At 39.5% G+C, this 22,049-nt stretch overlaps 2 protein-coding genes across 2 annotated transcripts in view; one reads left to right on the top strand and one right to left on the bottom strand.

Annotated features, from left to right (window-relative positions):
- The first annotated feature begins 477 nt into the window (after nt 1-477).
- ptger4c (prostaglandin E receptor 4 (subtype EP4) c) lies at nt 478-6,556 on the top strand. The gene is made up of 3 exons (XM_047367906.1): nt 478-523; nt 4,895-5,826; nt 5,972-6,556. Exons 1-3 carry the CDS (start codon nt 478-480, stop codon nt 6,554-6,556), a joined length of 1,563 nt encoding a protein of 520 aa, XP_047223862.1.
- A 2,689-nt stretch (nt 6,557-9,245) lies between these two features.
- Nucleotides 9,246-22,049, bottom strand: part of LOC124870440 (glial cell line-derived neurotrophic factor) — a 45,192-nt gene continuing 32,388 nt past the window's right edge. Inside the window, exons 3-5 of the mRNA XM_047369122.1 lie at nt 17,777-17,844; nt 15,192-15,411; nt 9,246-13,840 (exon numbers count right to left, since the gene is read on the bottom strand). Of these exons, the coding sequence (XP_047225078.1) occupies nt 13,329-13,840; nt 15,192-15,411; nt 17,777-17,844 (800 nt within the window). The 3' untranslated portion in view covers nt 9,246-13,328. The remainder of the gene's footprint in view (nt 13,841-15,191; nt 15,412-17,776; nt 17,845-22,049) is intronic.

Genomic DNA, 22,049 nt, shown 5'->3' with positions numbered 1-22,049 from the left:
ACGGCCCACACAGGTCTAGGGGTTCAGGGGCGGTAACATAATGATGTGTCCAGAGGAAACAAGTGGAATGTAAAATGATTTATTACAAAACAGGGTTTCACAAAGCCACAATACAATTTTACCCAGGTAACACAAAAAAAAAAAAAAACACAGAGGGCTAACAACCTGAGGAATATTAAGTTCAAGGAACCCAAAAAGAAAAGAACATTCACAAAAAGGGAGGTACCAAGCCTCCCAACCATGAGCTTCTAGCTTGAGAGGCAAACTACAACAAAGTCAAAACCCTTTTAGCAGAACAAACAGGACAAGAAATATTCCAAAACTGCCAAAGCAGTTGAAAACACCAAAGGTGGGGGACAGCTGAACAAAACCTCTTCCTACAAGCTGCCCCACTGGGAGAATGTTCACTGGAGCATTTTATATGTTGCAGGTGGGCCTCATTTGCATCTGATTGGCTTGCAATTCTCTGCTGGTCCAATGGCGCGGCTGCCTTTCAGCAGTCTCCAGGCAGCCAATCAGGAAGGTGTGCCCCCACAGCTAAATCTGCATAACAAAAAAAAGAAAAGGAGCCTGCACAGCCTCAAGAGGCCAGGGGCCGTAACATTAGGTCAAATGGAAATAACATTAGTGACAAAAACAATTTTGAAATTTATTAGAACACCTTAAAACTTTAAGAAACAATCTGAACAAAACTTAATATTTCTTATGTAGCACCTTATTTTGGTGCCATTCTTTGGAAAACAGTCTGTCTATTCTCTGTGCCCTCATGTCCTCCCTGATCAACTCCATCATCTCTGTCCCTCTTTCTTTTCTGACACCTTCCTGCTGGCTCACTGTCTTCCTTCTCCATCTGGTTGACCACCGCTCTGCTTGGCCCTGGAGTGTCCTCAGGGATGGAGGCAATCAGGACAGGAGGTGTTGTGGAAGACCTCTGTCCCAACACCTCATCCATAAGGACAAACCAGGGCCAAGTACCAGCAGTGGGTTTTTCACTGACTCCCTCTCTTGACCCTGGATACTTACAATCCTAAAGTTAGAAGGAAGAAAAAAAAGAGTTGACTAAACAGAGAAACCAATAAGACATTTAGAAATATTTTTTTTATTTGTGTGTGACATGAGAACTTCTGAACATACTCTAAATTCTTTTTTTTAATTGTCCCACATTGTTTTGTCCTGCAAAGGGGGTGACCTTCCCCTGTTGGTCCATCTTCTCCGGAACTGTCCCAAACCGAAAGAAGTATGTTAATCACTGTATGGATATTTATGAAAGTTAGAAAGATAGGAGTTATTGAAACTGGACAGAAACCGACTGCAAAAATTGTTATTGTACCTCCAAGCCACGGTGGCTGAGTTTTTAGCTCCAGTAAAAAGGTGCTCATTCTCACCCCTGAGCTTAATAAACTGGCCCGTCTGCTCCTTTGTACCTAAAAAAACATATGAAGATACCAAAAAAAAAAACCATCTTGCTTAATATCAGAGCAAAAATAAAGCCTTTTTAAATTTTACATTTGTCTTAATTTGAAGAAAATATTAAAATATTTCTAAACAAATGTCTAAAACAAGCTGTTTCAAACTTTTCACTTCTTTACTGAGATTCACTTACATTTGGAGGTGTATTCCTCGTCGGGTTCACCTGGAATCAGAAATTATAATGCTAACTGAATTATAAATAAACTTTTAAAACATGTAGAACATTTCTTCATCAAAAATGAATATTGAAAAGCTTATTTATTCTCAATCACACTCCACAGCGATACAGTTGGATTACATAAAACTGTCCATTTATTCTGGTTAACCTTAATATCACCTGAAATATTAAATCGATTTTCAGTAACAATTAAAATAATAACATAAACTGTTAGAAATCACTTGTGTTAAACGTTCACTGTGATGACTGCCAGCGGGAGCTTAGTGCCGATAGTCCGGTCAGATCTCTACCGGGCTAGCTCACCTCACCGCCGGTAGGGCTGGCGAGGCGAGCCGGTTACTACGCCGGGAACGGAAAACTCCGAACACGTCGGAGCACGTTTGAAATTAAGCGATGTCTAGATAAATCAAGCAGATATTTCACGTCTACATAGTTATATTCCCACACTAAAAACAATGTAGAAGTTAATTTGTGTCACAGAAAGTGTAATTTTCCACAATTTACTCACAGCTTTTGCTGCTATGATCCGCCATGGCTTCCCCTGCTTGACCAATCCGCTTCGACACGCAATGAATGATGGGAAATGATGGGCCGCGAAGGATACTGATGACCCATCCTTCAAATCGGGCAAAATAAGGACACATTTGTCGGCCGCATTTGAGGGAGTCATGATTCATGAATTGGGACAGCCTTCGTCGCCGCGCTGTAACGTAATCGGCCTACAAATACGTCCTTCGAAGGATGCAGCCCCTGAGGCTGACTTCCGGGTCAGCCTCGGTGTTGGTACATTCCCTTTCCGGTTTTTTCTGAAATGTAAATTTGTTTTCTGAAATGTAAATTTGTTTTCTGAAATGTAAATTTTTTTTCTGAAATGTAAATTTGTTTCGGTACTTGTAAAAGTGTTTTGCACCCCCTGGCCACCGTACAAAAGAATCCAAAATATCTAAAGTCCCGCAGGTCTCACTTGCCTCAGGTAAGGTCAGTGTTCATGATTCAACAATAAGAGAGGGGGTCAAAAATTTAGAGACTGTGCATAAATGTCTTTTATGGGAGAGTTCCAAGGCCAAAATTCATGCTGATCAGAAATAAAACATATTTCTGAAATGTAAAAGTGTTTTCTGAAATGTAAATTTGTTTTCTGAAATGTAAATTTGTTTTCTGAAATGTAAAAGTGTTTTCTGAAATGTAAATTTGTTTTCTGAAATGTAAAAGTGTTTTCTGAAATGTAAATTTGTTTTCTGAAATGTAAGTGTTTTCTGAAATGTAAAAGTGTTTTCTGAAATGTAAAAGTGTTTTCTGAAATGTAAATTTGTTTTCTGAAATGTAAATTTGTTTTCTGAAATGTAAAAGTGTTTTCTGAAATGTAAATTTGTTTTCTGAAATGTAAATTTGTTTTCTGAAATGTAAAAGTGTTTTCTGAAATGTAAATTTGTTTTCTGAAATGTAAAAGTGTTTTCTGAAATGTAAAAGTGTTTTCTGAAATGTAAATTTGTTTTCGGAAATGTAAATTTGTTTCGGTACTTGTAAAAGTGTTTTGCACCCCCCGGCCACCGTACAAAAGAATCTAAAATATCTAAAGTCCCGCAGGTCTCACTTGCCTCACTTAAGGTCAGTGTTCATGATTCAACAATAAGAGAGGGGGTCAAAAATTTAGAGACTGTGCATAAATGTCTTTTATGGGAGAGTTCCAAGGCCAAAATTCATGCTGATCAGAAATAAAACATAGTTCTGAAATGTAAATTTGTTTTCTGAAATGTAAATTTGTTTCGGTACTTGTAAAAGTGTTTTGCACCCCCCGGCCACCGTACTTTTGTGACCTCCTAGCTGAATCGCTTATGTGCTCTTTTCTTGGTAGGCCCACCACTCCTGGCAAGGTTTACCACAGACCCATGTGGATTGTTGTTCTTGCTGTGAGTCGCTGGACTCCCAGAGCTTTTATAAATGGCTTTGTGATCTTTAAAGGATGGTAGACTTTAGTGACTTTATTTTTCATCTGCTCCTTTATTTCTTAAGATATTTGCATAATATGTGCTTTTTAAAGATCTTATAGCCTACTTCATGCTGTCAGACAAGTGAGTTCCTGATTCTACAGATCAAGCAGTAAAAAGGCCTAGATGTGATATTATAAACAAAATCAGAAGAAATCTGCAAGGGGCCAAATTGTTTTTTTTTACTAGGGGCCTCATTTGTTTAGAAGTAGGACATGTAGCATTGTTTGGTTGCATTGGATTTCAGATCTGTTGAACAAATGGCTCTTTGTGAATAATGTGTTAAAACACTAAAACGAGGAGGTCACTACCAATAAACGGAGGGTCTCTGGTGCCATAAATACTACAGCTACAATAGAACCAATTGGACAACACTGTCTAAAGGTTTATAACATGCATGAATCTCTGCTCAGTGTGTGTGGTGCCCCTGGCAGTTTGATCTGTGGGTTACGTTAGGGTCGCACAAACAAGATGAGACATCGATGAGAAAGCGGACTGGATGGGGAAGCGAGGGGACGGTTTCAATTAATAAAGAGGGCTGTTGGTCTGCAGATCCGGCTTCGAAATTCCATGGGTGGGTCAGAGTAGTCAGAGATCAAAAGCATCGTAGAGGTTAAAAGGTAAAGTTTCTGGCTGTGTTTACAGTGTGTTTGAGGCGCTGACCTTGGTGCTGAAGTGTGGTTCAGTCGTATTACTCGGCCTGAATCTTTAGGAAGCAATTAAATAATGCATTTCGGTTTGGTCTAGTTATCCTTATTAGAATTCAGGGAGCATGTTAAAATATGTCCATCTTCACAGTCATATACCTGTTGGTCTGTTTGTTTATGCTTATTGAGATTAGTTTGTCTGAGCGTAAAAAGGAGCGCCTTCAGGGCCTCATGGATCTGAAAAATAGGTTTAAGCGGATGTTTCCCTCCACTGGTCATGTGGATTCCCCTCTACATGAGCCCAGATTTTACCAGCTGCTTTCATGCGTATTGCGAGGTGACGTGTTTACCTCGGAGTTTTAGGCTCCGAAAAAAAAGAATATGAATCCCAATCTGGCTGCAGGAGTGGGCTACTTGGATATCCATATTGCCACACACGTCATTCGGCTGACATCAGCACGCGGCATAAATACCCACAACCTCGCGCTTAAAACAATAAATAGAGAAGCTGCTCCTTAATGTGGCCATGCAGAGAACAGTTTCTTCTAATTCAAGCACTTTGCGCCCAGCCGCACGCAGCATGTTTGTTTGCAGCCATGGATTAGCTTGAGCCCCACATTGTATTCCTGGAGCAACTTTTTCTGCACTTTACAAAAAGTTCCAGTTTTCTTGGTTTTTAAGAATGATCAACGACACTGCTGCGTTTGGAGAACTGGACACAAATGTTTCTGAACCGCTTCAGTCTTATCTTCTCAGCCATAACCAAACAACCTTGCCTACGCTCCGACTCGAGTCCAAGTCTCTGGTCACTTCAGCCACGATGTTTGCCGTTGGAGTTCTGGGGAACCTCATCGCCATCGTAGTGCTGTGTGTCTCCAAGAAGGAGCAAAAGGAAACCACCTTCTATACACTGGTGTGCGGGATGGCCATCACTGATCTGCTGGGGACGTGCTTCACCAGTCCAGTGGTCATCGCCACGTATGTGGCCAGCCGGTGGCCTGGAGGAGTGTTGCTTTGCCACTTCTTCTCCTTCTCCATGCTTTTCTTTGGTTCTGCGGGCATGTCCATCCTCTGCGCAATGGCAGTGGAGCGATACCTGGCCATTAACCATGCGTATTTCTACTCCATGCACATAGACCGAACCATGGCGCGCTTTGCGCTCCTGGTAACCTACTTGGCCAACATCGTGCTGTGCATCATGCCCAGCTTTGGCTTCGGTCAGCACGTCAGGCACTTCCCCGGCACTTGGTGCTTTCTGGATTGGAGGTCGGTGGATCCAGCTGGAGCATGTTACTCCTTCCTGTACGGCGGCGTCATGTTGCTGCTGATCGCCGTGACTGTTTTTTGCAACCTGGCGGTGTGCAGGTCTCTTGTCGGGATGAACCAGAGGACGGGGATCGTACGGACGGAGCTGAGTGAGCACAGCGGCTCGCGTCGTTGCTTCCCTCGGCTGTCGTCGGTCACCTCTGCCGCCGAGATCCAGATGTTCTGGTTACTGGTGTTTATGACCATCGTGTTCCTGGTCTGTTCTATTCCGTTAGTGGTAAGCTCTAGTTGTCCTTTGCTTGTTTCAATTAAAACAATGAACATGCATTTTATGTTCACCCATTTAATTCATGTTTATGTTTATGTTTGGTTTGTTTGTTGTTGTTGTTTTTTTGTTTTTTTTTTGCTTGTTTACTTGGCAGGTGCGAATCTTTGTTAACCAGCTCTATGACCCCTCCTACATCTCTGCTGGAGGAAGACCTGACTACAGGAGCGACCTGTTGGCGATCCGCTTCGCCTCTTTCAACCCCATCCTGGACCCCTGGGTCTACATTTTATGCAGAAAGAACCTGCTGCTGAAAGGCTGCGGCAGGCTCAAGAGTGCAATCACCCGGGCAAAGGACGGCCGTGGAGATGAAAAGAGTTGGGTAGGGGGTCGAAACACCCCTCCATCACTACACAGCAACTACACCAGTTACGCGTCATTGCGCACGGCCAGCTTCAGAAACGACACAGGACACCCGCTGTCCACCAAGAATACCTCTTTCACAGACTTCGCGATCCGACAAGCGTGGGAGTACGATACGGCGCAGGTCAACATCCACCCGTTCAGTGTGGAATCCGCCGCGACCAGTGGCAGTGGGGAGGAAGCAGCGCCTCACCCTGGACTAGACGACAAGGAGCAGGCGTCTCTGGGACGCGGCGGTGTGGTGAACGTCCACAGAGTGGACATCGTTACCTGCACGTTCAGCACCCCGAGCTCCAGTCAGTCTGCTAAATGCTTCTGATGCGCTAAAAGTGGGTTCCCGGACCACGCAGAAACTATTCATTAAAAAAATGGGGCATATAGTTAGAAAAAGGACACAGATATAATTTAAAGCATACCAGTAAGTCCTCTTGAAAGTTTTCTTAAGTTTTTTTTTCCAGTTTCATTCAGCCGGTCTCTGTTTCATGTCCTGTTTTTCTCGTTTCAGATGAATCTGTCTCTGTCTTTTTCTTTGTTTTTGTGTCCATCTTCACCTCTGACCCATCACTTCCTTCTTTCCATCTATGACAGGCAATGAGTCACACATCTCTGGTGTTACCCATCAAATATTTCCCCCTGAACCTTAACACAGAACAGATGCCCTAAATAACCAAGCTAAAATCATAATATGTTGTTTATTCGTTTTTTACAAGTCGGCGTCTTAAAATGGGAATATTAACTCTCAACTTGTATTCTTATGCACTCAGCTGTCAGGAGATTAGTTGTGTTTTGCAGCCATGTTGAGCATCTTCGTTTTTCTTTACGCCTCCTGTAGTTGTGGGGCCTCTCTGCACTGCAGCACAAAACTTTCTAAGACATTAATGCTATAGTTACATGCATACATAAGAGAATGCACCAGAATGATTACATTTAGACTATCTTTATGAAAGAGAAAGCTGCTGAATTTTAGTTAGTACAACATATGGATACAGAGCACGTTTGGTGATTTGATATGATTTGAGCAGTATGGCTTTTTGGCCAGGGTGGCACAGAACAGGGCAAAAAAGTCATGCTCTGAGCAGGTGTATAGGGATGAACGGCCCTTGTGGTGTACAGACTGACAGCATTGTGAGAAAATATTCCTGAGGCTAGAGTTAATAACTTTTCACAGTTTATGATTTGGAGCAAATTTAAGTTTATGTGTTTAAAGAAGCATGTAATGCATTTGATCATCTATGGAATAAAATCTTATATAATTAGACTGGATTAGCTGGATTGATCTACACTAAACAAAGACTTGTTAAAGCACAAGCTGAGATTCATAAAACCTATATTATATTGGTAATACAACAAAAATATATATATATTTTTTATGTCTTCTTCACTTTAGAATTACCTTTGATCAATGAAAACATGAAAAGCACAACAGTTTGAAGGTCAAGCCTGGACTAAAACGTTCTTCATTAATTTTGGATGCTTTAAATTAATATGTTGATCTTTATGTTTGTAAAAGTTTACATAATTTAAAAGAATCTTTTAGAGAATTGGGCTTTGTCTGAGGCGTAAGGAAGCCTTCCAGATCATCCAGGTGCATGTTTTGGGGCCACCTGGAGTACACACACGTACAGCTTCGGAGCACATGGGATGCTGAGTGACGCCTGAGTTGATGTGGCAGAAAGGCTGCTGACTTGCAGCTCAGTAAGTTAATTATATTCGTCTTATTCCCCAGATGTAGGGGCTTACCCAGGATGCCATTCATACAAAAACCAGAACTGCTTGTACTGATTAATGACTAAACAAGTCCAGGAAACAGTCAACCCTGTAAACTGGTGGCCTGCTTCTAAAGTGGCGGGTAGCCATTATATTTGCCCTGGCAAAATAAAGCAGTTACAGAAAATGGAGTAAGAGAAAAAAATTCCTGGAGGATAATTAGAAAAAAAAAAGCGTTGCTATGTCAAAGAACAAGCTGATGTTAGCTAGATCAAATAGAAAGCCTGCTATATCATTAACTGCATGATGGAGTACGAGCTGCTTTGTACGATAAAGCAAGCCTTTAAGTGACCAATCAACTGCTACAAACAGTCTGATGTCAGACCCCTGGGCAGAGATGTAAGGTGAAGCTCACTGGTTATTCTTATGGGAAGAAAAATGTATGTCCATGTGAAATATTTAAGTTAAGCATGCCCTGGTAAATAAGTAAATATATTAAAAAAAGTATTATTATAAGGACCTAAAGGACATCAAGGCAGAGGAGCACAAATACCATCATCTGTAACACCCCGGTATAACTTCTACTCTGTTGTCTTCTCCATGTAGCTAAGAGAGAAAATACCAGTCTGGATCAAGATCAAGTTCAAAGTAACTTTTTTGACCTCATAGGAGCATTATAGACAGGCTTAGGCTACGTTTATGACAGGTCTGCAACCTGAACAATCCACAGAGACTTTTTCCCTTCCTTGCCACAAATGTCATTTCTTTATTCATGACACCTACTTATCCTTGAAATAAATGACTGTTGCAGCTTAATGTTACCATGCAAGTAACATCGGTTGCAATTGTATACGAGGAGAGATGGATCATCAGCTGATTATCAATTTGGGATTTACCATAGATTTAGCAAGGATTTTAGTGGACCACACCTTTATTTCTTCTTTCTGATTGTAATAAATTTACTTACTTTAAAAACACGTTTGATGCTTCAGAATGCAGAATCTCATTACATTTAGAAATTTAAAAGTTTTCTTTCACAGGTTCCTGGTTGATTGCTTTGGGAGACTACTGTACATGCCAGCAAGTTTCATAATCAAACAGGTCAATGAAATAGTAGCTTTTCACTTGGAAAATTAGACATTTATATTTAACCATAGCTTCTAGAAATGTGTTGCAGGGCTGCCTCCAGTGTTTTTACAGAAGTTTATGTGTTAAAATGAATCCTAACCTGCCTGCCGTTTCAGTATAGGGGCACATGTGGAAACATTATGCACACACTGCATTAAACTGGAGAGTGAAACGACACTTTTGAACTTTTATTTAAATAGAAACACAATGAGATTTGCTTGTTAACTGTGCTGAGTTACAGATAGCCATTGCATGTGGCTCTGGAGGTGGAAGGTTGCAGACCTCTGATAGCTAACAGTGGAGCAAAAACATCTGATTTTGTAGGACAAATACAGACGTCAATGGTATAACCACACAAAATGATAATAGAAAAATAATAACAGAAAATGCCAAACAGACAAATGCTGTAAAAACAATCCAAGAGTTAAACACATTTTATTTGGAATCAAAGCCACAATAAATGTCTGTCTGCAGTTGTTTTTCATTTTTTCTAACCCAATGTTTAATGTGTCTTTTTCATGGCTCTGGTTGTATTTTCTCATCTTCAATGTGCTTTTACATTTAACTCACTGAACTCTGTATCATTTATGTTTTGATTTTGTTCTTTAGTTGTAAGCAGGCAGCAGGTACTTCACATTAAGCATGGCAGCAGTGTTGGGTTTCTTCTCTGCTTTTTTACTTCAATCGCAGCAAAACACCCAATCCAAATGGGCATTTGTTGAAAGTGGCTGTGCAGCCTCTTGAAAACAGCTAGCCCTGGTCATGATTATGGGCAGTCTTGGCTGATGAGACACTTTCAGCATTTAGCCACTAACTGTGAATCCAACAAGCAGCTTACTGTGATGATGCTGATGCTGATGGAAAAGTCCCTCTTTAGGCTAAAACTGGATTGGGAAGAATGACTTTGGTGATTTTGTTCAAGCACTGGAACAGAAATAGTATATTATTATACCCTATGGGTACAAGTGAAAATGTTAGTGCTATACACTGTGATGTCCATCCATCATGTGTTGTTGTTAAGCTGCGTATCTGTATTTTGTAAACTCACGCTGCTCAACTTTGTAATGTGTGGAAAACTACATGTAAACATTTTGTTTTTACTAAGTATTCATATTGCACATTTTAAATTTTACAACCACATTTGTAAACAGCCAATGTGAACATACTACTTAAAAAACATGTTTAGAGATGTTTAGAGATTTTTGTTGGATCTGTTGTTTGTGCAGAAATAATAAAAATAAAAAAAAACATTAAAACTGCTGGTTGTTGGTTTGGCTTATTTCAAAGCTGGGACACCAGTACTACCAACGCTCCAAACCAGTTGAAGGTTAAATCTTTGATTTGACCTTCAGCCACCAGGTGGCGCTGCAACCTAACTCCACTGGAAACGGCTTGAAAAGAGTGGTTTCCAGAAAAGGTTGAATTGAGCAAATTGACCACATGTCTGAGTAGTACAATGATGAAACTACTTAGATTTTTAAAACTTTATTCCCTAGGAGGATAATGCCATACAAAAATATAGAACATTTCATAATAATAATAATAATAATATGGATGATGATGATGGGTAACAGCGAGTGTAATTTAAACTGAATTATGGAACCATTAAGATGCACTTAAGACACTTTGAGGTTTTGTTACGATGAAAAATATTTTATCTGTTTGCAATAAGAACATTTTTGCTAAGTTAAATTAAACCTGAAACTGGAACAAAGGTATAACCTGGCAGTAGGCATGGGCCAGTTTCATGGTATCAAGGTATACCAAAGTTCTAAAAGGCTAAAGGTAAAACTGCTAATGTTTCCCGTCATACCACAAGGTAAAGTTCTTTAAATGAGCTTAAGTGACTGCAGTTTTCTCTGGCTGTATGGACCATACAGAAACACCACCCTCCCCCACATGTTGTTGCAGACTGAAGGCTGGATTGGACTTGAGCAAGGAATTGCCTGTGCAGTAGCCTGGTGCCCAGAGATTTTTTGGAGCCCAAAAGAATGGATGCCAAGTGGATGAGTGTATTGCAAACATGGCATTTCCCCCCTCCAAAAAAACGTACATGCTCGTGTCACTGTGAGGTGTTTTCATTTGTCAAGCTTCATGTAGATCTACCAACAGGTGAATTGAAACATCTGGGTACTCAGTGATTGTGCAAGGTCCACGCCCTGTTTTGGGGAAAAGTAGACTATGGCTTGAAAGGGAGTCAAGGCAACTGCTGGTTTGCTTGGTGCAATAACAGCATATTCAGATGTTTGTGTGAGTTTTAGCTGCTTGGATGTCATGACAGAAAATGATGACCACTCTAAGCTGAAACAATGGTAAACTCAGTGGTTACCTAACTATCAGTCTATGGTAATTTGCATGCATAAAAGAAACATGTGGGCAGGCCACACGACTTGGCTTTAGCCTAGTGGCCCACATCGTCCAAAATCCAGTGGTGACTGCTGGTTAGCTGGCTGAAAGAAGGCTTGTACACTCAGAGAGCCTTCTCGCTCACACAAAACACAAATTCAGCTGTTTGGAATTATTGCCAGACGTGAAAAACAACTGAGTCAAGGTGTGGAAACTGAAGGAGCATCACCCAGCACTCTTTTTAAGGGAACACTGTTTTAAACTGCAGCTGACAAGCTACAAGCAACATGCGGGGTTAAACACTTGAAGAAGACTCTTTCTGCAGAAAGCCTAACTAACTAACCAGCTAAAATCAGCTTGTTATATTTGTCTTACTCTAAAACACAGAGCAGCAACTATGCCTAATGTTGCACATTAAGCACCTGAAAACTACTACTGAAATTGGCGGGTGTTTATTCTAGATTTTTAACAACAATCAATAGAAGTAATAAATAAATAATTAGGTTGTTTTTTAGTTTTAGCAGAAGCAGGAATAATTGTTGCTCTTCTGTTTAAAATGAAAGGAAACAGATCATGATCTTCATTAAATGTTTGTGTTATAAACTGTGAAAAATTATTATTGTTACTTTATGTCAGTGGTTTTCAAAGTGGGGGCCACGGCCCCCTGGGAGGTCGCCAGGGGGGCACTAAGAAGGCCTCAGAAAGGTTGGGGATAATGGTAAAACAAAAACACTTCTTATTCTCAGCAGTATGTTGAATGTTATTCAGTGGGATTATAATTTTGTTAACATATTTTAATAATATTCTTACATTAAAGAAATGTATTGATTATTGAATAGTTAGTAAAAGACATTTTAAAAAGCTGATGCTTCTGTGGGTTTGCAAAAAGGGGTCCCCACCCAGAAGCTAATGCTGTTTGGGGGACCATGGAATGAAAAGTTTGGGAACCCCTGCTTTATGTTGAGCATCTTCTACTGGCCCATGCCTACATGTTAGGATCAAGACTGTGAGGCACTACTGAGGCAAAAACAAAATAAATCAGGATCATTACAACAGTATGATGGAGGACAATTTACATTCTATTGGTTAGGGCTAAATGGCATAAGAGAGGCAGTAACTACGGCTACAATGGCTGTCTAAATTCACTATCTGGTTTGTGTCTCTGCGTTGGGAAAAACGTTAAAATGAATCACTGAGAAGAATCCAACAAAAGCAGCTGTGCAGGTGAAATGTGAATCTTGGCAATAAATATATATATTCGCATCTACATTATACAGTTTATAAAAACAGCTCTCATATGAAGCCATAATAAATAAATAATTTAGCTGTAATAAATATATTTTACTTTTACACAGTAATACATGAAGATGCATGGCATCTGAGTTCGCCAGGCTGAGTTCACCTGAATGTATAGAAAAAGATACAATGTGAGGTCCCTGTTTGTGTGTGGGGAAACAGAAAAACTGTTGGGAATTTTTGGGAAGCGCTGGTTTCACTGTTTGCAGTGAGTGTCCTATCTGTCTGTTTAGTTAAAGTAACAGTATAAACAGTGTCAGTTCTTTAACTAGGCTTTTTTTTATCTCATGAGTTTCAGCTGTTGGATCTCTCCCACATAAAATCAAAACATGTTTAGATACGAGTTGTCTTTTTTGAAGGAATTCCAGGGCTCAGAGGTTCCTGAATCCCGTGTCCAGCATTGAGGTGAAAACTGTTTTTTTTCCAGATGGAGATTCCCTAGTGATGCTTCACATAAGTCTCTGATTTAAGCTCCTTAGTGTCCAGCTGCACCCAAAAAGGCCTCTATAACTTATTATGTTTGATGTGTGACATCGCCTCCCTCTGGCCATTACTTATATCCAGGCCTTTAGCACACAACACGAGCGTTGAAACCGGCTGTGTAGACCGTCTATTCAGCCGATGCACATGCAACTGGCAGCTGAAAGCGACTGGATGGTCCTCCATGTCGTCGTAGTGTCCATGAAGGAAACTGGCTCGTACCGGTCTGGCCGGCAACAAGGATTTCTGCTGACCTTACGGGCAGTGCGGCGAGGCAGTGAGCCATTTTCCAGCAGTGTGTTCAGTGCCAGGTCATAGTTTGTTCTCGAACTCTGGCAAGAGCCCACGCAAAACTTAAAGAGGACAATCTCATCAGAATCAAAGCCCAGTCCAAGGTCCCGAACCTTCATCTCTTTTTTCTCCACCCGGCAGTCTCTGCTGCTCTGCTTCGGATGCCTGCTTTTACCTTTCCCCCTTCTGTCTGCTTTTCCTGTCTCTTCGCCATCCTCCCCTTCTTTGTTCTTTCTTTTCTTTTTCTTCTTCTGTGATCCTTTAGGCTGAGGTTCTGTGGGGTCAGACGAGCGTGGGGAGCGCCCTGCCCAGCGGATGCTGGGATGGTCATCCATCTCATCCATTACAAACGGCTCTGAAATAAAACCATATAGAAAAATGCAGTGGAGAGAATATTAGAAAATATTCTGTATAGTATAGAGGCTAGATCTGTACAGTTAATGACACAATCATATACTTCAATGCTAGAATTAAATCCAAAATACTGCACCTTGCAAAAGTATTCACACCCCTTAAGGTTTTTCACACCATGTCACGTTACAAGCACAAACTTCAATGTTTATTCTTGGGATTTTATGTGACAGACCAGCATGACGTAGTGTATAATTGCATAGTAGAAAGACAATTTTACATGGTTTTCATATAGTTTTACAAATAGAACTTTGATAATTGTATCTTGCATTTGTATTCAACTCCCCTAAATCAATATTTTGGGGAACAAAAGTGTGGCTGCTGCCTCTGTCAGTTTTGACAACAATTGTACCCATTTTTCCTTTTTATAAAATGACTCAATCTTAGTCTGACAGGATGGAGAGCATCTATCAAGATTGATTTTTTAAGTCTTGCCACAGATTTGTTTTGTTGGATTTAGATCCAGACTTTTACTAGGCCTGCCGAACACATACATGTGTTTTAATTTAAATTAATCCTCTGTACCACTGGCTGTGTTCTGATCAGGTTTCATTTCCTGACACAAAAAAGGCCTCCCCACAGTATGCTGCTACCACCACCATATGTTACAGTGAATGATTTGTTCAAGGCAGTGTTTAGTGTTTTCACAACACATAGTGTCAAAAAGTTCAGTTTTAGTGTCATCTGACTAGAACACCTCCTTCCACATGTTTGCTGTGTCCTCTGCTTGGCTTGTGGCAAACCACTAACTGAACATCTAATTGCATTCTTCTCGCTACTCTTCCAACAAGGCCAGATTTGTGAAGTGCACTACTAAGAATTGTTCTGTCAGAAGATTCTCCCACCTGATCTGTGGATTTCTAGCTCCTCCAGAGTTAACATGGGCATCTTGGCTGCTTCTTTGATTAATGCTCGTCAGTTTAGGTGGACAGTGGTGTCTTGGTAGGTACAGTTGTGCCAGACTCTTTCCGTTTCCAGATGATAGATTGAATTAGAGATTTCCTAATTAGATGACTTCTGTTTGCACTGGAGGATAAATGGGGCTGAATACAAATGCAACCCACGCTTTTCAGATTTTTAATGGTGTTTGTCTGTCAGATAACATTCCAATAAAAGAAGTTTATAGTATGTTACCGAACTTACTATAAAAACGTTTAAGGGGTATAGATACTTTTGCATGCCGCTATAAAAACATATTCCCTTTAAATTTTCTGAGGTGACTCAGATTTTTGCATTATGATGCAGCCCAGTGTAGCTGACATGCCTGAGCTTTACTTTAAGAGGAACTTCAGTACCATATAGAGCATGCCAAGTAGGGTTAGGGTCATCCTCCTGCTCCTTGTCCTCCACTACTTCTGGCAGTGTCACAGGAAACTCTCTCTCGTCCTGAGCGTCCAGAAGGCCTGCAGCATGGCTTAAGTCTGATCCTATACCAGCAGCAGCAGTCGGAGTATGAGCTCTCATGTGAGCTCCTTCCACAAGAGGCAGCAAAGAGATGAGCACCCACAGGAGCGCCTAAAGACACAGAAAACATGAGCTGGAACTCAATTCTAACTCTTCACATCAGACCTAAGGCTAAGATATACAGAGTAGGTAAATGAAAGTACAATGAACAGGGTCAGCTTTTCCTATTGCTGTGTTTTATTTGTGATGTTACATGACAAAACATTTTCACTTATCTGACAGGAGAAACAAAAAGTCTATGAATTTGTTTTTGCACAATAAGCATGGTCGGCTTAATGTATTTAATCTTATTGAAGCAGTGAAAGATGAAGTCATGTGTGTTGACTTTTTAAAAAGGAAATAGCTTTAAAACTGTTTTCCATGAGAAAGTTCTGTGGCTTTAGCAAATAAAGTGAAAAGTAAACACAAAGAACAAAGCTCTGTGTTTGTGTGAGAACAGGACATGACTGCAAGTGCTGCAACTGTCGACTTATTAAGTATCCTTTGATTTTTTTAATGTATTTATTTTTAACCAGCCTGAACATTTTAATTTCCCGTTTATCACTAAATGTACCAGCAGCTACAACAGGTCCACATGCACAAAAATATACTTTGATATCAGCAACAGCTCCTAATGTTAACCTTTGCAAATGTAAACAAAGGTGACCACCGAGTCAGTGATGGAGTAATCACAAAGCCAGCTTCTGACATCATGATAGCCTTAGGTTGGAATCCCAGCCATGGGTCTTTCTGCACGGAGTTTGCATTTTCTTCCTCTGCAAGTGTGGGTTCTCCAGCTATCTCCCACAGTCCAAAAACATGCATGTTGTCTATGTATGTTTACATGTAGAGTGATTGTGCTGACACTCACTCTATATAAAATCTGTTTTAACAATTTTATAACTGTTTTATGCACTCATAAAGCTGATTCTAGATCCATTTCAGATAAATTATTTTAAGACTAAGTTTGAAATTATATTCTGCACAAGTAGTGAAATAAATCTAGTATCACCTCCAGCAGAGAGCCTACATAACATATAAATAAAAACATATATATATATATTTACAGTGTATATATATATTTACAGTGTATATATATATATATATATATATATATATATACACACTGTATATATATACAGTATATATATATATATATATATATATACTGTATATATATACAGTATATATATATATATATATATATATATACAGTATATATATATATATACATATACAGTATATATATATACTGTATATATATACAGTATATATATATATATATATATATATATATATATATATATATATATATACAGTATATATATATACAGGTGATATATATATACAGGATGTCACCCTCGCTAAAGACAGCTGACTTATCAGTCAGCTGTTTTTAGCCAGCTGACTGACAAGACAAGAAGAGGGTGGGGGCATAATCCTACTCTCCATATGCTCAGAAAAATCTCTGCACACTTCGACTGTCTCTCTGGCATCCCATTATAAAGAATTTTGAAAGTATGACTTTTCATGCCACAGTGTGCCTTTAAACCAGAAACTGGCCGGTGTCTGCTTGCAACAAGATTATATCAGTACTGAGTGCTCGTAGCTGACCCACTAAACACAGGAGGTCCATGGAAAACCTTTCTACAGCCATTTAAGGTTGGCCAGTCCTTGTCTTTATTTAGCCAAAAAACAGGAGGAAAACTGGACTTTCAGAACCCGCAGGTCCTGTCAAGATGTTGCCTAAACAACGATGCTGAAGTTAGGTTTGGTTAGCCTACTTGAGCAACCCACACAGGAGTCTTCATATAGACGCCTTTTCAACGTTTACTTTTCAACCACATTTTCAAGTTTAAAGAGAAGAAAATGGATTTATCTAAATTTTGCTCAGAGGTAGTGGGACTACATATGAGGGAAATTCTAGTACTTGGAAACAAAACAGACAATGTTTTCTTAGATTTCTTTGTAGTAGTGTGAGTCATCAGGCCAGGGGCTGGATGCCCTCTGACATGGTTAATAGAATGCAGTGGTACTGTGATGTTGTACTAATTTGACTGACATGTTTCCTTAAAGGAAACCTCATTATGAATGAATTGCTATCAAGATTAACAGAACTGCCCACTGCTGACAGTGTGGTTAACAGAGTTTAAATGAGATCTAAAAACACTAAAAGCAAAGCAAAACACTTCTTTGTTTTAGTCGATTGATTAATACCTACACTGTAAATATGGGTCCACTTACTCTTATGAAAACTTAAACAAATCTTAAAAGGGAAGGTGTTTGCTGATAATGTATATCTTAATATGGTCTGTTTTTTGCTGACTTTGTTATTCTTATGTCTACGAAAAAATGAGGAAACTGGACTAAGTACGAAACAGCAGAAGATAGCAGGAAGAACAAAGTCAGGACAAAGGAGGGAAAGTTTCTGACAAACCTTGGCCTTTGCTGACATGACAGAAGAAATGTGTCTATCCTTTCTCCAAACCCTCCATCTGGTCCCACCTGGAGAAACAGAAGAATAAAGGCAGAGAGGAATTTAAGAACAAGAACAACGCTTCACTTTGTCAGCTCTCCATATCCCAAAAGTTCCCATGAAAAGACTAACATAAACTTAAGGCATGGCATACGGGTAGTGTGAAGTGTATACATTCACTATTGTCCAGATACTGTAAAAAAAGAACTGTCCTGTGGGCCCCCAAACAAGCCAGCATGTCACATAAATCACGTCCTCAGTGCATGATGACAGTGTTTTTGTTGCAGCTTTTAAAACAAGACCTGTGTTTGATGCCAACAACTGTGGCTAGTGTTGGCTTGTCGGTTCATACACCCATGCAAACAGCCCCAGTTGAGCAACAAAAGGCAGCATCTGTGATACCCTTGTCAAAGACATTCTTTAGGATATTTCTGTGGCAGAGGTACAAGCAGGGGAAACTAGGCATAGCAAGGGCACTCCGTGGAGGTCCCAGACAAAAACCACAGAGAGGCAGGGTAGCTGATAAGAAATGCCACTGATGGAGATGTTTATATATAGTACGTGCAGTGGTGAAGATACTGTTCTCCACCACGCAACCGTAACATGAGGTCATCCACTTTGGCTTTTGTAAGACCAAAGGTCATTGAAACAAGAGGATTCGCTTCATATAAGCATTGAAGCTCTCTAATTTCAGGACCAAAATTAGAGAGCTTTCCAACCTCATTCCTATATGTTGTAGAAACTCGTGATGATTAATGTTCACAAATAAATAAAAATAAAAGTCAACTGATTACAAATTCTTTTACTCACAATAATTGGAAACCCATGTATTATACCGGTGATCATCAAAAGTGCTTGATAATAACAAAACAGTTTCTTGGCTGGGTGTAGGCATGAAATGCAAGGCCAGGCAAGGCAGGTTTATTTGTGTGGCACCAGTCATACACAGGAGAATTCAAAGTTCTTTAGAGGAAAACAAAGGAACAGAGATGCAAAAAAAGCACCTGACAGAAAGACGAATTAAGCTTTACATCAAAACTGGAGACATTATCGAATCAAGGAAATTATAAAGAACAAATTTAAGCAAACAAAAGTTCAAATGTGACAGAAATTTGGAAATATTTGGCCTTTATAGAAAAGCTTCAGTAAACAGTAACATTTTCAGTCCTGAAATTAGAGAGCTAGCAGTTTTAGCACATCTCAGGTTTTCAGGCAGTTGATTCCAGAGCTGAGAAGCATAAAAACTAAATAGTGCCTTCACTTGATCAGTTCTTGTCCTGAGAACAAAGGGCAAAGAGGTATCTGCAGACTTCAGGGGTCTATATGAGACATACAGCTCCTGGGCTAGGTGGAACTGCAAAATAAAAGCACATTTTCTCTCTACATTCAATTTTATGACCGATTTTTTTTAAAGTAAGTTTAAACTTAATTCTTGATAGGAAAAGTCATTCAGTTCAAGGCTTTTCAGACATTGTATCTACTTTTCAGCAACCACTCCCCTGTTCATATCAATCACATTAAACGTATAAAAGTCAAAGCCCGGTAGCAGAATAAATAATGGAACACCAAAGTTTACAGAAATGAGAACAAAAATCCAACATACAAAATGTTGGAATAGCAGCCTAACATTGCTATTTGAGGACATGTACTTTATACTGGATGCAAGTATTTGATAATGACTGAAATATATGCCAAGGAATCATCCACACTAAGGCTAAACACCTATTTATTGTGATTTTGTTCTGGTTTTTTTTCCCTGCCTGCTTATTCAAATTGTAATTAAACATAACTTCCATCTGAATCCAGTGTGAACAGTTCATGGTGCTGAAGTGAGCAGCATGTGCAGAGGATGTGATTTCACAGAGAGACAGTGTGTGAAATCACACACTATGGAGTAAATATAAATGTTACACATGCCAGTGTGTGTATAAATTCTGAAATGGTTCCATCATTGGACCTGACAATTCTGAGTAGCTCCATCAGTGGTGTCTTCCATGTTTATTTCATCCATTGCTGATCTAGCTGCTTCTTGCCTATTCTGTTACAACACTGTGAGTCTGTCATCGATGATGAAAAAATGGTCAGATGAAATACAGCATGAGATTACTTTGTAAAATGTCACATATTTATTTAATTTAGAACCACATATGAAAGTGGCCTGGATGGGATAAAAATCTGGATTTTTGCTGTTCAGATTGTCAGATATAAAAAATCAGATCAAAGTTACATGTGTGCAAAAAACGGATTGGTGCCAATTTTGCCTGCAGGGTAAACGAAGCCTAAAATGCATTTGAATTGTCCACTTACTGGCTCAAAAACAATTGTTTTTCTTTGATTCATTCACTTGTATTTTTGAGAAAATTCACCGCTGGTATACTTAGGGCTGTTATGTAGCTACAGTAGCAGGCGAACGGTTTAAGGTACATATGGTAAAGCAACATAAGTTCGAGCTACACACAGATTTTTATCACTACACTTTATTCCAGCATTGATGAGATGTAAATTCAGATGTAAATCTCATTCTCAGCCAATATTAACAAACTTGTGTGGTGTTTATTAATTAAACATTTCTTTATGCAAACAGTGTTCAAAATGAATCAGTAGCTGGCTGCCCCTTCCTCCAGTGAGTCATCTGGGTCATGAACATTAAATATTGAGAATGTGAAGGTACATGTGGAGAACTGGAACACAGAATGCTGCTAATCTATACTGTAGATAATCTGTTAGTAACTGGCCCATTGGAAGCTGTTCCAATTCCTACATCCAGTAGTGTTTAGAAACAAATCAGTGTAACATCACTAACCACATTAACACTGTTTTATTAGACATATTTCTACATTGGAAAATGATCTACCAGTAATGTAGTAGAATAATAGAAAACCATCAGACTCAACAGTCATGATGGCATGCCGCTGACTATGTGTAACTGAATCATTAATTGAAAGGGGCAGGTTGAAAATAATAGCAGCGTGAAGTTCAGTTAGTAAGGACCTTCACTCTATGAAAAACAAAGGGGCCATATTTAAGGACAAAGGCAGCCAATGTTGGTACTTACGATTTATGGTGGTTATTTTATATCTTCAGGGAAAATATGAGTAAAGTTGCTTCACATCTTATTGAGAATAACATCATACCAACTGTTGAGGTAAAATAATTATGTTCCTGATATCCTTACGGCCTCAACCTCACCCAGTCCGAATGTCGTGAGAAAGAACAGATGAAGAGCAAGAAATTAAGATTAACACAAGTTTAATTTGGTAAATAATAAGTCAAAATGATTTCCAATGCAAAACACGACTAAACTAAAACAATGTCAAATGCTTTAAAATGGAAACCAAAACCAAAGAAGCAGGGACCATCTGAAAAGATCAAAGGAAAGCCAATGATCAACGAAGCTCATGTGGAGTCAAGTTAGTAGGAAAAAGCTCCCATAAACCCCCATTGTTGAAAAAAAAACATTCGCCAAAGAGGTTGCAATCTTTCAAACATTTGATGAACTCAGGCATCTTGCAACGGGGATGTTCTCATCTGACAGTTTCTGCATCTATTTATCACAATTCAGCCTATTTAAACTGATCATGGATCTTAATACTTCAAGAAGTCATGTTGCCTTTTGCTACAGAGAAAATGCTCTTGAACAGGTATTTCAACAAAACAGTGACCCCAAACACACCAGCATGATTAACAATATGGAGTGGCCAGCCCAATCCCCAGACATCAATCCAACAGAAAACATGTGGGGTAGCATCAAACATGCTGTTTCTGAGGCAAAACAAAGAAATGCAGAGAAACTGTGGAATTTCCTGGGATAGAATACCTGTTCTCAGGTTCCAGAAGTAGGCAGGTTCTATGCATCACAGGTATGAAGCAGTTCTCAGAAACAGTGGTTATAAACTACATTATAGTTCAGGGATTTACAGGAAAGTTAAATGTTCAAGCACTTTTTTAGTTACAGTGAGTGGTTGAATTTGTTAAGGAAAGGGCTGACAATGCTATCTTTGTCAGTCTATTATTACTTTTTGCTCAGTTTTTGTAGATTGATAACTAATGTGATACATTTTTGTTCATGTTGTGATTTGGGATATATCGTGCAGTGTTCCCAATGCATTTGCATATATGGAAATTATTTACTTTTAAGACAGTGCTAATATTTTGATTACACCTATGAATATAACATCAGTGGCCACCCCTAGCAATCTCTGCTCCCCCTGCATCCTACACCCACCCACTACAG

Source organism: Girardinichthys multiradiatus, chromosome 6 (assembly GCF_021462225.1).
Source record: "Girardinichthys multiradiatus isolate DD_20200921_A chromosome 6, DD_fGirMul_XY1, whole genome shotgun sequence".
Taxonomy (NCBI): domain Eukaryota; kingdom Metazoa; phylum Chordata; class Actinopteri; order Cyprinodontiformes; family Goodeidae; genus Girardinichthys; species Girardinichthys multiradiatus.
The sequence above is the reverse complement of the archived record's forward strand: the minus strand, read 5'-3'. Positions and strand labels throughout refer to the sequence as shown.